This window comes from Colobus angolensis, unplaced genomic scaffold (genome assembly GCF_000951035.1).
Source record: "Colobus angolensis palliatus isolate OR3802 unplaced genomic scaffold, Cang.pa_1.0 Scaffold3, whole genome shotgun sequence".
Taxonomy (NCBI): domain Eukaryota; kingdom Metazoa; phylum Chordata; class Mammalia; order Primates; family Cercopithecidae; genus Colobus; species Colobus angolensis.
This window is the reverse complement of record NW_012116265.1, coordinates 19,925,460-19,940,785: the sequence shown is the minus strand read 5'-3', so window position 1 is coordinate 19,940,785 and position 15,326 is coordinate 19,925,460. Positions and strand designations below refer to the sequence as shown.

Below are 15,326 nucleotides of genomic sequence, written 5' to 3'. Positions count from 1 at the left end.
TGCCTCCCAGGCTCAAGCAGTCCCTCTACCTCACCCTCCCAAGGAGCTGGGACCATAGGTATGCACTACCGTGCCTGGCTAATTTTTTGTAGAGATGGGGTTTCACCATGTCTCCCAGGCTGGTCTTGAACTTCTGAGCTCTGGCAATCCACCTGCCTCAGCTTCCCAAAATGTTGGGATTACAGGTGTGAGCCACCACGCCTGGCCTCTTTCACTAATTTTTTTTTTTTTATTTGAGATGGAGTCTCGCTCTGTCATCCAGCTAGAGTGCGATGGTGAGATCTTGGCTCACTGTAACCTCTGCCTCCCAAATTCAAGTGATTCTCCTGCCTCAGCCCGTGAAGTAGCTGGGACTACAGGTGCGTGCCACCACGCCCAGTTAAGTTTTGTATTTTTAGTAGAGACGGGGTTTACCATGTTGGCCAGGATGATCTCGATCTCTTGACCTTGTGATCCACCCACCTCCGCCTCCCAAAGTGCTGGGACACTAAATTTTTAAAGCGGTCTGTGAACCAAAAAATGGTGATCTACTGTGGTACAGTGTGTGCATACTTCTGTGTGGAAAGAATTTGAGCAATAGTCCTTATTTATTAGATTTTAGGTGCTAGAAGTGGTTGACAGACAGTTGATCTGTAAAAACCACTCTAAAGGTTGTTAAGAAGAAGACAACTATTTGGCAGAGTCAGCAGAACCTCTAGAAGCCATGAAAATGTTTGTATCTTTTGACACAGTAATCCATTTCAGGAGGAAAATAATCCAAAAGGAGGAAAAAACTATATCAACAAATGTTTGTTTTATAATATTGAAAAACTGAAGCAACCTAAATGTTATGTAGGGAAACTGTTAATTCAGGCTATATCTATTTGATGGAATATTATTGCAGCCATTAAAATTATAACTATAAAGACCATCTTGCAATATTGATAATGCTTACAATATAGTAGATCTAATATTAGATAAGAAAACCAAGATAGAAAGTTTCACATTCACTGTGATGACAATTATGTAAAGAAGATAGAGATACCCAAAAACTAGACTGAATTCCTTCTCAGAAGTCACCCTCTATGCCATATAAACTCACCACTGAAGAAGAGAAGGAAGATGCTGAATACCAGGCGGAATTGGATTTCACCTTGGAAGAAACCTGTGAGGCAAAAAAATGATTATTTTGATAAATGAGAGCAGAAAGTTATTTAAAATTTAGCAAATAGCTACTATATGCTTAATACTATACTAGCTACTGTGGAGGTATGGAAAAGGACTTGATGTTTCTCTCAAAGGCCATATAGCCGTTAAAGAGAAAAGATATGAATCTATGACACAGCAAACTATGAACGAACAATAAACCATAATAATCATGTCCTATATGTCCAGGATAGTACTGATTAAAAAAAATCTTTTTGTCATTATGTTTTCCTAATTTGGGCCTGGCAAAATGTACCATAAATCTAACAATATGAAAATACTTAGCATGGTATCTAACACAATAGGTACTGAATTTAAGATCATATAAAATCAATATGCTAGGCATGGTGACTCACGCCTGTAATCTCAGCACTTTGGGAAGCTGAGACGGGTGTATCACTTGAGTCTAGGAGTTTGAGACCAGCCTGGGCAACATGGCAAAACCTTGTCTACCAAAAATACAAAAATTAGCCAGGCATGGGTGGTGCATGCCTGTGGTCCCAGCTACTAGGGAGGCTGAGGTGGGAGGATTGCTTCAGCCCAGGAGGGTGAGGCTGCAGTGAGTCATGATTGTGCCACTGCACTCCAGCCAGGGAGACAGAGGGAGACACTGTTTCAAAAAAATAAAAAATAAAAATAAATAAAATCAATGAAAATATACACCAAATAGTTTATTATCAAATGCAATTAAAATTATGTCCTTATACATACTTGAAAAATGAATGTTCATAAGAACTTTATTTGTAGTATCCCAAAACTTGGAAACAACCCAATGTCTACCATTGGATGGGTGAATAAGGAAACTAATGTGGTATATTCATACACTGGAATACTACTCAGCAAAAAAAGGAATGGCCTACTGATACATGCAATATAAACAGTCATAATAATTATGACAAAAGACAAGTTAGATAATAAGAGTACATACTGTATGATTCTACTTATGTAATACTAGAGAATGCAAACAAATCTGTAATATCAGAAAGCAGAACAGTGGTTACCTGGGGATGAAGAGGGAAACTTTTTGGGGTGATAGACATATGTTCATTATGTTGATTGTGATGCTATTTTCACAGGTGTATACAATGTTAAAACTTATCAAACTGCATACTTTAAATAAGTACAGATTGTTTTATGTCAATTTTATTTTAATAAAGCTGTATTGAAATGCCATAGGTACGTTATAGGAAAAAATGTGTTGGATAGATATTTGATGGGGTAAAATCAGTAAATAGGGAGGGAGGATCAGTTTCAACAAGATAACTCTCAAACTGTAACTCACTAAAAAAAGTCTGTATATATGTTATCAAAGTTGATTTTTTGAGACGGAGTCTCACTCTGTCGCCCAGGCTAGAGTGCAGTGGCATAATCTTGGCTCACTGCAACCTTTGCCTCCCGTGTTCAAGCGATTCTCCTGCCTCAGCCTGCCAAGTAGCTCGGATTATAGGTGTCTGCCACCATGCCCAGCTAATTTTCTTTCTTTTTTTTTTTGAGACGGAGTCTGGCTCTGTCGCCCAGGCTGGAGTGCAGTGGTACAGTCTCGGCTCACTGCAAGCTCTGCCTCCCGGGTTCACGCCATTCTCCTGCCTCAGCCTTCCAAGTAGCTGGGACTGCAGGCGTCTGCCAACATGCCCGGCTAATTTTTTGTATTTTTAGTAGAGACGGGGTTTCACCGTGTTAGCCAGGATGGTCTTGATCTCCTGACCTTGTGATCCACCTGCCTTGGCCTTCCAACATGCTGGGATTATAGGCGTGAGCCACCGCGCCTGGCCTAATTTTCTTTTTATTTATTTTTTGAGACAGAATTTTGCTCTCGTTGACCAGGCTGGAGTACAGTGGCATGACCTTGGCTCACTGCAACCTCCACCTCCTGGGTTCAAGTGATTCTCCTGCCTCAGCCTCCTGAGTAGCTGAGATTACAGACACCTGCTACCATGCCTGGCTAATTTTTTTTTATTTTTATTTTTTGTATTTTTAGTAGAGACGGAGTTTCACCATGTTGGCCTGGCTGGTCTAGAACTCCTGACCTCAGGTGATCCACCCACCTTGGCCTCCCAGAGTGCTGGGATTACAGGCATAAGCCACTGCACCCAGCCTATATATATATGTTATCAAAGTTGATTTAAGAAATATTTAAGCCAATCAAAATGAGCAAACTAAAATACTCAGGACTGGGATATAAAGGAAAGCTGCAATCTAATAATCTTTTATCTTGCCTGAAAAGGGACTCTGTTAACCACAGAGTATAGGGCTGCATGAAGGGTGCCTACAGCACTGCCCAGGAAAAGATAGTGGTCCTTTGGTCTAGCAGATAGTCCTTCCAAATACCTCATCTGCTTGCTCTCCTATTCCCTACCAAAGCCATTTCAAACCACTGACACTCTCCTGGAGCCCACCATGTCTTATTTATAGCTATGTTCCCAATACCAACATAGCACCGGGTAGGTAGTAGGTGTTCAGTAAATATCTGCTGAATAAAATAGAAGCCCACTGCTGTCTGCTTCTTACCCCAAACTAGGTTAAGAGGCCCTTTTTTGTCCTCTGAAAGCAGCCAATACTTCCCCTTTCAGGCGTATCTCTCTGTGTTGTAATTGTTTGGGGTCTTACTCTGTTTTGTGTTGCTATAACAAAATACCTGAGACTGGGCAATTTATAAGGAAAAGTAGTTTATTTAGCTCATGATTCTGCAGGCTGGGAATTTCAAGGGATGGCCCTAGCTTCTGGCAAGGGCTTCTGTCCTGTGTCATAACGTAACAGAGAAGATCAAAGGGGAAGCAGACCTGTGTGAAGAGGCAAAACTGGCGGGGGAGGTATCCTGGCTTTATAGTCCACTCACACAGGAACTAATCCATTCCCATGGGAACTAATCCAGTCTCAAAAAAGCAAGAATCCACTCACTACAGCACAAAGCCATTCATGAAGGATCCACCCGCATAACCAAAACACCTCCCACTAGGTCCCAATACTACCACATTGGAGATTAAATTTCAACATGAGTTTTGGTGGAGACAAACCAACCATATCCAAGCCATAGCACCTGGGTACTTATCTGTTACCCATAAAGACTCTCAGTTTCAGGAGGGTTGACACTGCATCTGTCTTGTTCACCTACTTCACAGAGTTAAAACCTGTAACTGATCAGGACTGTCCAGTTATAGAAAAGTAGCTAGCACAAAGTTGGTACTCATTAAATCTTATTGTTATGTCATTGTAAATAACGGCATGGTGATTTGTGCCTGTAGTCCCAACTACTCAGGAAGTTGAGGCAGGAGGATCTCTTGAGCCCAGTTCAAGACCAGCTTGGGGAACATAACAAGACCCCATTTCTATAAATAATAAGTAAACACTTATTATTTGTTTTCACTCTTTGCTATTCCACAACTTTATCTTAAAACTCCCAACTCTACTACTTCCTCTTCCACTTTCAGGAGCTGACTTTGTTTTTCTTACTTCAGAGCACATAGAAACCATCAGATGAGAACGTCTCAACTCCCTACTAGCAAACCTACAAAACTGAACTCAACCTAAGGAGAAGGTAGCCAGCAAGCTCCATGCAGGAAAAGTGACTGAGACAGTGGTGCATGATCAATATATGTGGACTGGATGAAGAGGTACATGCTTTTTTTTTTTTGAGACAGGGTCTTGTCCTGTCTCCTAGGTTGGAATGCAGTGGCATGATCATAGCTCACTGCAGCCTGCAACTCCTGGGTTCAAGCCATCTTCCTGCCTCAGCCTCCCAAGTAGCTGAGACCACAAGCACATACCACCACACCCAGCTAATTTGCTTTTATTATTTTATTTTTTTGAGACAGAGTCTTGCTCTGTCACCCAGGCTGGAGTGCAGTGGTGTAATCTTGGCTCACTGCAACCTCCGCCTCCCAGGTTCAAGTGATTCTCCTGCCTCAGCCTTCTGAGTAGCTGGGATTACAGGCATGCGCCACCACACCCAGCTACTTTTTTGTATTTTTAGCAGAGATGGGGTTTCAACATGTTGGCTGGTCTCGAACTCTTGACCTCAAGTGATCTGTCTGCTTTGGCCTCCCAAAGTGCTGGGATTACAGGTGTGAGCCAACACACCTGGCCACATTTTTGAATTTTTAGCAGAGACAGTGTTTCACCATGTTGGCCAGGTTGGTCTTGAACTCCTGACTTCAGGTGATCTGACCATTTTGGCCTCCCAAAGTGCTGGGATTACAGGGGTGAGCCACCACGCCAGGCCGCCATTAACTCTTTTAAGTTTCCCAAGGCTTGGTCCTAGGCCTTCTTTTCTTCTCATTCTGTATATGCTTCTTGGGTGATTTTTATCAACTCCCATGGCTTAACTATCTAGATCCTGATGATACCCAACTCTTTAGTCCTTGGCCAGAATTTTCTTCTTCAGGTGATACCCATGTAATTATCTTTACCACATCTCTATTTGGATGTTACATAGGCACATGTTAAAAAAAGGTGGCTGGGCACAGTAGCTCACTGTAATTCCAGCACTTTCGGAGGCCGAGGCACTTTGGAAGGCTGAGGTGGGAAGATCACTTGAGTTCAGGAATTTGAGACCTGCCTGCACTCAGTGGAGCGCAATGGCGCAATCTTGGCTCACTGCAACCTCCACCTCCCGGGTTTAGGTGATTCTCCTGCCTCAGCCTCCTGAGTAGCTGGGATTACAGGCATGTGCCATCACGCTTGGCTAATTTTCTGTATTTTTTTTTTTTTTTTGAGATAGAGTCTCACTCTGTCGCCCAGGCTGGAGTGTAGTGGCGCGATCACGGCTCACTGCAAGCTCCACCTCCTGGGTTCATGCCATTCTCCTGCCTCAGCCTCCTGAGTAGCTGGGACTACAGGCGCCCACCACCACGCCCAGCTAATTTTTTTGTGTTTTTAGTAGAGACGGGGTTTCACCATGTTAGCCAGGATGGTCTCGATCTCCTGACCTCATGATCCGCCTGCCTCCCTCCCTTCCTGGTTCATGGCCTGCTAGTCCTACAACATTTGGCTCTTTCCCTAGGTCTCCACAGTATCCCTGTGGAGGTCACTTCAGAAGTTTCTCCAAATGAATCAGAAAATACATAGTGTCTGTTTCTGAAATAAAGTACATGGAAAGATTCTTCTCCTTGATGGAAAAGGACAAAATATTAAGTATTTGGGTCTCTCCTTCGGCAACTTGGTAAAGGATAAACACTCCTATTGTTTATCACTTATTGCAGTACAATAAAGGAACTTTCAGTGAGCATTTCACTGTAAGCCTATGTCAGTGCCTAACATAGAAAGAGACGGCAAGATTTAAGTTCTGAATTTTCAGCTCCATCAGTTACTAGTTCGGTAACCATATCACTGAAAGTACAAGTCACTACATCTTTTTAAGAGTAATTTTCTTGCCCAGGTGCAGCGGTTCATGTCTGTAGTCCCAACACTTTGGGAGGCTGAGGTGGGAGGATCGCTTGAGTTTAAGAGTTCAAGACCAGCCTGGGCAACATGGTGAAACCCTGTCTCTACAAAAGATACAAAAATTAGCTGGCATAGGGGCACGACCTGTTGTCGCAGCTACTTGGAGGGCTGAGGTGGAAGAATCACTTCAGCGTGGGAGGTCGAGGCTGCTGTGAGTTGTGATTGCACCACTGCACTCCAGCCTGGGTGACAGAGTGAGACCCTGTCTCAAACATTCCTTTATCTCTGAATGGGAGTGATAATATCACAAGGAGCAGAAAGAGGTTTTAGGTTAAGTTTGACTACTCTTCATAGCAGAGAAAAATAAGCTGAATACTTAAAATAATTGAAAACGTGAACTCTCTATAAATCCTTTTGATAGTTCTCTAATATTTATGGCTGCCAAAATCGAGGGGTTTTTTTTGTTTTGTTTTGTTTTTTAGATGGAGTCTTGCTTTGTCGCCTAGGATATAGTGCAATGGCACAATCTCAGCTCACTGCAACCTCCGCCTCCCGGGTTCAAGTGATTCTCCTGCCTCAACTTCCTGAGTAGCTGGGATTACAGTCGCCTGACACCCGGCAAATTTTTGTATTTTTAGTAGAGAAGGGGTTTTACCATGTTGGCTGGTCTCCAACTCCTGACCTCAGGTGATCCACCCACCTTGGCCTCCCAAAGTGCTGGGATTACAGGCAGGAGCTACAGCGCCTGGCCTCTAGGCTACTTTTTATCAAACTTTTAATCAAAGTTTCATGTTACAACTCCTAGTTGGCTGAGGATTACTCTATCTGTTCTTTTCCAGGTCACTTCAGAAGTTTCTCCAAATGAATCAGAAAATACATAGTGTCTGTTTCTGAAAGTACGTGGAAAGAGAGATTCTTCTCCTTGACGGAAAAGGACAAAATACTTTCTTAAGGTTCTCAATGACTCATTGTGATGGGAGGGGAAGAGGAGGCAAAGGAAAAAAGCCAATTTCAGTAAAAGATTTCAAGAAGTTGGTAAGAAAAATATAGGGTGGAAACTTTGTTTTCCTGCTACCAAAAAAAGATACTAGAACAGAACAAGGATCACAGCAAGAAATATGAGCAAGGCCAGACCATCTGGCAAACCCTTCAAACTCATCCTTTCTACCGTCCCCATTAAATAGCATATTTAAACGTGAATCTTTGCTGACTCTGCCAAGAATCTTGAAAATGCCCAAGTTTCTGTACTAGAACTCACGGAAACCTGGTGAATACTAATACTAGCTAAGAGCGCAGCCATATAGAGGAAATTCTCAGACTGGATGTGATGAATAAGAAGGCACTGTTGTTTGTTGCGGATTGTTTCTTGCCTGCAGTAAATCTTGCCTCATACTCTAAATCCTCGGTAGGCCATGAACAGGGGAAAGACTATAGAGTTGGATATTACAGGCCTCAGGCATGCATCTCCTGTAGCTTTACCATTTCTCCTTAGGTTGGCTTCAGAAAGGACTCAATCCCCCAAGTGCAGAGATGAGGGTGTGTGGCACTAGAAGAGCTGATATGGGGTGGGAACTTAGATTTCTTGTCTTACCTGGCTCCCACTTTCTATCACCTGTTTTGAAAATGTTTAGTACCTTGAACGTACATGGAACATACTGGTAGCGTTAACTGTGTGCCCTTATCTACCCTATGTAGATGTGCCCTATCTATATAAACTGTTTAACTTGGCTGAGAGAAAGTTTCACTGAAAGTTTTGGCAAGAAAGGGGACAGCCAGTCTATGCAAAAATACAAAGAGCCACACTTAGGGAAAATAACTTAGTAAATGGCTGCCTTTGGTGAAAATCTAGAGTCCACTTCTAGAAGAAAATTCAAAGTTCATACACTGACCCTCGCCCCTCGCGTTCCCCCTCCCTCTTACCTCGGATCACCACGGACAGTGAAGTAGGGTGGGGGAAGGGAGCAATGGCAACGTGGACGCTCAAGGCAGGGGACAGGGTAACCAAAACGAGTAGTTTCTGGGGGAGAGAGAGAACGCTGGTGCAGAGGTGAAAGGGAAAGACGGTGGGCGGATGGAGAGATGAGGGCAAGAGACTGACAGCAGGGAGCAGGCAGAGCTGGAGAAGGAGAGTGGGCGAGAGCCAGAAAAGAGGAGGCTTAGGAGTAAAAGGGTAGAGGGCCAAGGGTAACAGCCCAGGGCTGGATCCGGGACGAGGGAGGGTATGAAGTGAGGGCTGGGCATGGGACAGGGCCGCACAGGTTAGGTAGGAGATCCGGCCAAAAAGGGGTTGGGCCAAGAAGGTGGTCCCGCCCGAGGATGGCTCAGGGAGCGGACGGAAGGGATCCAATTCCTAGCTTCATGGTGCCTTGGCGGCGCCACCTTCACTCGCCTGCAGGATCCTGGCTCGCACTGCCGCCGCCGCCGCCGCCACTACTGCCGCCATGGCTCTCGGCAGCCCTAGCTCCGCACCCCGCTCCTCTACAGCCCAGAAGCACTACAGCTGCCAGGCCTCGCCCTCCATCCTGCCGGGCTTCCTCATTGGTGGGGAGGACTATCTTCTTCAGCCAATCACTCGTCTTAACACCTGATTCCTCCTCTCACACCCCAGTCCTGGGGACAAGTGATTGGTCAGGAGCGAAAATGCTCTCACCCTCTCCCACCTCAGCCAATGCCGTTGGCGGAGGTAGAGAAGACGCCCCTGACTTGGACACTCCATACTGAGCATACGGGGAAGACGCCCCCCTAACCTGGAACTCCGATTGGCCAAGGACGCAACCGAGGCCCCACCCCTTCACTGAGGAAAGTAAATAAGACCCTCCAAGAATTTTGCTGTCGCTCCACCTCAACAACTGCGTAAGGGGCGTGGCTATAATTAGGGGAGGGGCTGGGCGAAGATTGCCCTATGAGGCGAGGGAATGAGACGTGGCTGCGAGTTGGGGATAGGGTTTCTCCTTGGGGGCGTGGCTTATGGATCCTCGTTTTCCCGCCGACGGTTGGCCACGTCACGTGACATGGGTTGGAAGATGGCGTCTCCCACAGACGGTAAGAGCCGGCTTAGCGATCTTTGCCTGCAGCCTCCTTCTTTGCTCTATGGGGAACATCCACTCTGTCTCTGCCCCTCGAACATACATTTCTTTCTTGGGCTCTTCTCCTTTCCCTTTTGTTTTTTTTCTTGCGATCCATCGCCGTCTTCAGCTCACCAGTTCTTCGCAGCAGCTTCAGAGGTGCCCAGTTTCCCCGCTCTGTACCAGGCGTGTGGAGGAGGGCACTAGGGAGGGACTCATTCTGGGTAAAAGGACAGGGGGTCGCCCTGGCCCTTCCTTATCTCTATTTGGGCGAGGCTGAGGGTCGAGGAGGAGATGTCGCTGGAGGACGTGCTTTACTGTAGTTTTCTCCTTGGGGTATCCCATTGAAAGGATCAGTTCTCTTCTGATTGAGCGCACGGATGGAACGATTCTCAAACCCTCGCAGGGGCTGCTGGCCGACCCCATCTCGATAGTGAACCGCAAGAGAAACATGATATCTCTCCTGTCTCCTCAGTTTGGGACCATTGCCGTGGCAGCAAAGAAGCGGGGGACGTTCTCGGCCCCTCGCCGTGAGAGTCGCCAGGAGAATGAGTATTGAGCTTTTAAGTGTTGTCTTGCACAGATCGCAACCGCTCTTCCATCTGCTTTACGTGTTGTTTCTTAAGGCTGAGTGAATGAACGATTTCTGTGTATCTGTTGTGTAAAATGCAAGTCATCTCAAGTAACAATTAGGTTGTTTTGGTATACTCCCATGCTTTTGCTCTTGGTTCTGCTTTAGAGAGGGTCTTGCAGTCATTTTTAAACTCATTTTTAGTTCTACCATTCCCATCCCAACTATATATCGATTTTATTGATATATAGGTTTCCCTCCCTTAGACAAACAGATTTTGTATTTGGAAGGAATCTTGGAAGTTCATTGCAGGAATGAAGAAATTGAAGCCAAGGTGAGCTGTATTGAGTACCTACTACATGAAAGGCATAACGCTAGGTGCTTTGGGAGACCAAAAGATGACTCAAACATATACACTTTTTTTTTTTTTTCAGTTTCAGTTCTCTTTTTAGATGTCACCTCCCAAAGAGTCTTTCTTAGAACACAGTATCTGGAGTTGCCCTTCCCCACCATTATTCATTGTCTCAGTATCTTCCTTGTCAGCATAGTTACTATGTTAACTTTGCCCCTTTTACACTAGATTATAAATTACAAGTTTGTCTTGTTCATAGCTGGATCCCAGGTTTAGCACAGTGCCTGATGAACAGTAGGTCTTTAATTAACATTTATTGAAAGATTGATTAGATATGTGCAGAAATAATATATTACTTGATCTTAAGTTTTACGTTTAACCGAGTCTTAAATTTTGTGAGCACAGGTACATACTGTATTAGAAATTATGGCCGGGCGTGGTGGTTCACACTTCTAATCTCAGCACTTTAGGAGGCTGAGGCAGGCAGATTGCCTGAGCTCAGGAGTTGAAGATGAGCCTAGACAACATGGTGAAACCCCATCTCTACAAAAAAATACAAAAATTATCTGGGTGTGGTGCCACGCACCTGTAGTCCCAGCTACTTGGGGGGCTAAGGCAAGAGAATCGCTTGAGCCTGGGGGTGGAGGCTGCAGTGAACCATGTTCATGCCACTGCACTCCAGTCTGGGTGACAAAGCGAGACCCCATCTCAAAAACAAAAGAAGGAAAAACAAGAAATTTTGGATGTTTGGAGTCAAAAGAGATTCTCCTTCCTGGGGGCTCTCTTGCAAAAATGTCCTTCTGTTGCCAGAAAGAAAGGCATTTAAAAAGGCAAGGGAATAGGGAGTTATTGTTAATGGGTACCAAATTTCAGTTTGGGAAGGTGAAAGTGTTCTGGAAATGAATGTGATGATTGCACAATTAATGTACTTAATACCACTGAACTGTATACTTAAAAGTTATTAAAATGGCAAAATTTATGTATATTTCACCACAGTTTTTTAAAAAAGCCAAGTAATAGAAATAGAGGTAATTGTTGTTAAATTTTTTAGTTTATTTTTAAATTGTTTTTACAAATTTTGGGGATTTTAGAGATGTGTTCCTTGAGTTTGATTTTTTTTTCCTTGTCTTCTCTCAATTTAGTTTCCTTTCTTTGGCCAGGAAGAGTATTAAAAACATTAAATTTTTTTCCTTTGGTCTTCTAGCCATCCCTATGGTCACTTTATTTGCACTCTTGATTTTTAAAAGTTTTCATTCTCATCTCTTACAAAGTTTCACTCCTCTCCACCTAATGTTTTCTTTTAATCTGAAAAAATCAAGTCAAGCACTTTGAACTTAAATTCAACTTCTCAGTAAGTATCTCATTCCAAAATATTCCATGGCCTAGCTCTCTCACTTCTATTTTTAGTGTTCTACCTGTCACTGTCTTTAAAATTTAATTCAGATAATATTGACTTGAAAATGTTTGTCATTTACTCTTTTGTCTTTTTCGTGATAAATTTGCTGGAGCTTCTTTGAAAAGGAGAAAACTGAAATTCAAATACAGCCATCTAATTACTTAATTTATGAGAGTAAGACTCACAGCAGAGTTTGAGTTCTATCCCAGACTGTGGTATCATAAGGTCACCCGTGTAGGTTATTAGATTGTACCCCCAATAATTTTTTTTTAAACTTTCTTTTAGAGATAGGGTCTCTCTCACTCTATTGCCCATGCTGAAATGCAGTGGTATGATTATAGCTCACTGCACCCTCAAAGGCTCAAGCTATCCCTCCGTCTCAACCTCCCAAGTAGCTGGTACTATAGGCTCATACCACCATGCCCAGCTAATTTATTATTATTATTATTTATTTTGTTTTGAGACGGAGTCTCACTCTGTCACCCAGGCTGGAGTGCCGTGGCACGATCTCGGGTCACTGCAATCTCTGCCTCCTGGGTTCAAATAATTCTCATGCCTCAGCCTCTCCAGTAGCTGGGATAACAGGCACACACCACCACGCCTGGCTAATTTTTGTATTTTTAGTAGAGACGGGGTTTCACCATATTGCCCAGGCTAGTCTCAAACTCTTGACCTCAGGTGATCCACTCACCTCAGCCTCCCAAAGTGCTAGGATTACAGACGTGAGCCACTGTGCCCCGCCTTATTATTTTTTGTAGAGATGAGTCTCACTATGTTGCCCAGGCTGGTCTCAAACTCCTGGGCTCAGACAATCTTCCTGCCTCGGCTTCCCAAAGCACTGGGATTCCAGACACGAGCCACCGCACCTGACCCAATAACTTTATTTTTGTTATGTTTGAACATTCCTCAGAAATTGGTAACAAAGAGAAGCTAATTTTTGATGCTTTAGTTAAGGCAGTGTATTAGTTGAGTTCTTTACAATTGGAAATTCCTTTGGGATATTTGGCAAAACAAATTCAGTTTAGAGAAAAGTACATGTTGGAAAATTTTGTACGTATGTATATTTTCTGGGGAGTGAGTTCATTTTTTTCCCCAGATTTCCAAAGATGTGGCTTACCCAGAATGTTAAGAACTGCCGTTTATAGCATTAAATGAACTAGTTATGCAACTGGTTAGCATACTGAGCATACAATAAAAACTCAACGAATGTTAATATTGAGTACTACTCTGTGCAAGGGAAGAGTGGAAGAGAAACGATGTCAAAGAATTAGGCAGAGGCTGAGTAAGATTTTATAGAGTATGGTAGATACACATTCACAGATTTAACTGGGAGGAACTTTAAGCTGGAGAGTGACACGAACTGATTGACATTTAAAAAAATCATTTCTGGCCTCTTTATGGAGAATAGATTTGGGGGCGTGAAGGGGAAAGGGTAAGAATGGGAGCAGAGATATCTGTTAAGAGGCTGTTGAAGTAGTCCAAGAGGAAAGTGGTGGTTCCTCGGGTTATTTGATTTCAGGGTGTATTTTGAAGGTAGAAATGACTAGATTTACTCATGGATTGGTTATGGAAGGGTGAAGGAAAAGAATGCATGAAGGATGACATCTGGGTTTTCGATTTCAGAAGTAGGGTTTATGGTAGTGCTGTTTCTTGAGATGGGAGAAGATTGGGGGAATATGGTTTTGAAGATAATTAGGTTTAAGTGCGATTTTTTTTTTTTTTTTTTTTGAGACAAGGTGTGGCTCTATCACCCAGGCTGGAGTGCAGTGGTGTGATCTTAGCTCACTGCAGCCACCACCCCTGGGCTCAAGCCATCCTGCCACCTCAGCCTCCCAAGTAGCTGGGACTACAGGCTGACACCACCACACCTGGCTAATATTTTGCTTTTTGTAGAGATGGGGTTTCGCCATGTTGGCCAGGCTGGTCTCAAACTCAAGCAATCCACCCACCTCGGCCTCCCAAAGTGCTGGGATTACAGGCATGCACCACTACATCTGACCTTAAGCGGTTTTTTCATATGTAAATAGAGAGCGATTCAAATAACTACTTGGACATAAACCTTTGTAGTTCTTTAGAAAGGTGGGAATGGAAATATAAATATGGAATCATTGGCATACAGATGAAGATAAAGTCCTCATGTTGAAATAGGAGAGTTCCCTAACCCCAGGATATGCGACAGGGGTGTGGCTTGTCTTTGTGCAATCAAACCTTTTACGGGATGGGGAGCATGCAGATGGGTGGGTGTAGGAGTCAGGGCAAGCACTTTTGGGCTCCAGCCCCATGGTAGCATCTAGGGGTGGGTGACTCCCAAAGCCCAAGTGGGCATGTATAACAGTGCACTCTTTTTTTTGTTTTTTTTTTTGAGATGGGGTCTCACTCTGTTGCCCAGGCTGGAGTGCAGGGGCGTGATCTTGGCTCACTGCAACCTCCACCTCCCAGGTTCAAACGATTCTCCTGCCTCAGCCTCCCCAGTAGCTAGGATTACAGGTGTGTGCCCCCACGCCTGGCCAATTTTTGTATTTTTAGTAGAGACAGGGTTTTACCATGTTGGCCAGGCTGGTCTTGAACTCCTGACCTCAAGTGATCCACCCACCTCGGCCTCCCAAAGTGCTGGGATTACAGGCATGAGCCATCATGCCCTGCCAGTGCACTCTTTTAGCTTTGCTGTCTGCAGATGCTTAAGTGTTAAGTGGCTCAGTGCCCTCTTGGTACCAGGGTCCTTGTCTGGTGTCCAGGAAAAATCAGATTGCACATGGACTTGAAGGATGGTGAATGTATGGGTTTTATTGGGTGGTGCAGGTGGCTCTCAGCGGGATGGATGGGGAGCTGGAAAGGGGAGGGAGTGGGAAGGTGATCTGTCCCTGGAGTTTGGCTATCCAGTGGCTGATCTCATCTCTGACTGTCCCCAGCCAAACTCCTCTTGGCATTCAGATGCTCCTTCTCTTCTCTCTGCAGTTCTTCTGCCCTTCTGTTCATCTCCTTGTGGAGCCTGGAGTTTGGGGTTTACATGGGTATGGAGTAGTGGGGCATGGTGGGCCAAAAGGCAACTTTTGGGCATGAAAAGAGGAATGCCTGTTCCCATTTCTGGCTGCAGGTTTCCAGGCTTGAGGGTGGGGCCTTTGCTCGGTCGGGAACCACCCTCTTCTTCTACCCAGTATTTTCCTGTTTTCTGTGTGTTTCAATTTATGCCACTAAAGTGAGGTAGAGAGAGGAGCCAGTGTAGGATAGGGCCAGAGTGAAAAAGGAGAAGGAAAAAGGAGAGTCAATGAGGTAGGAGAGAAACCAGCATAGTAGTTTTATAGAAGCGAGGAGTAGTATTTCAAGGAAAATGGTCAGTGTGTGGGTGCTGCAAAAACATCACATGAGACAACAGGCTGA

At 44.3% G+C, this 15,326-nt stretch overlaps 2 protein-coding genes across 7 annotated transcripts in view; one reads left to right on the top strand and one right to left on the bottom strand.

Moving 5' to 3' along the window:
• ALDH6A1 (aldehyde dehydrogenase 6 family, member A1) overlaps nt 1-9,106 on the bottom strand; it is a 22,048-nt gene extending 12,942 nt beyond the window's left edge. For 2 of the 4 annotated variants that reach the window (XM_011949585.1, XM_011949587.1), the window contains exons 1-2: nt 7,829-7,864; nt 1,082-1,144 (exon numbers count right to left, since the gene is read on the bottom strand). In XM_011949585.1, the coding sequence (XP_011804975.1) occupies nt 1,082-1,144; nt 7,829-7,864 (99 nt within the window). Of the gene's footprint in view, nt 1-1,081; nt 1,145-7,828; nt 7,865-8,953 lie in introns of those variants that run through there. The other 2 variants (XM_011949584.1, XM_011949586.1) reach the window with 2 other exon arrangements.
• A 302-nt stretch (nt 9,107-9,408) lies between these two features.
• The window catches only part of LIN52 (lin-52 DREAM MuvB core complex component), a 120,919-nt gene continuing 115,001 nt past the window's right edge, over nt 9,409-15,326 (top strand). The window contains exon 1 of one of the 3 annotated variants that reach the window (XM_011949581.1): nt 9,409-9,606. In XM_011949581.1, coding sequence (XP_011804971.1) covers nt 9,480-9,606 — 127 coding nt within the window. In that variant the 5' untranslated portion in view covers nt 9,409-9,479. The remainder of the gene's footprint in view (nt 9,607-15,326) is intronic. The other 2 variants (XM_011949582.1, XM_011949580.1) reach the window with 2 other exon arrangements.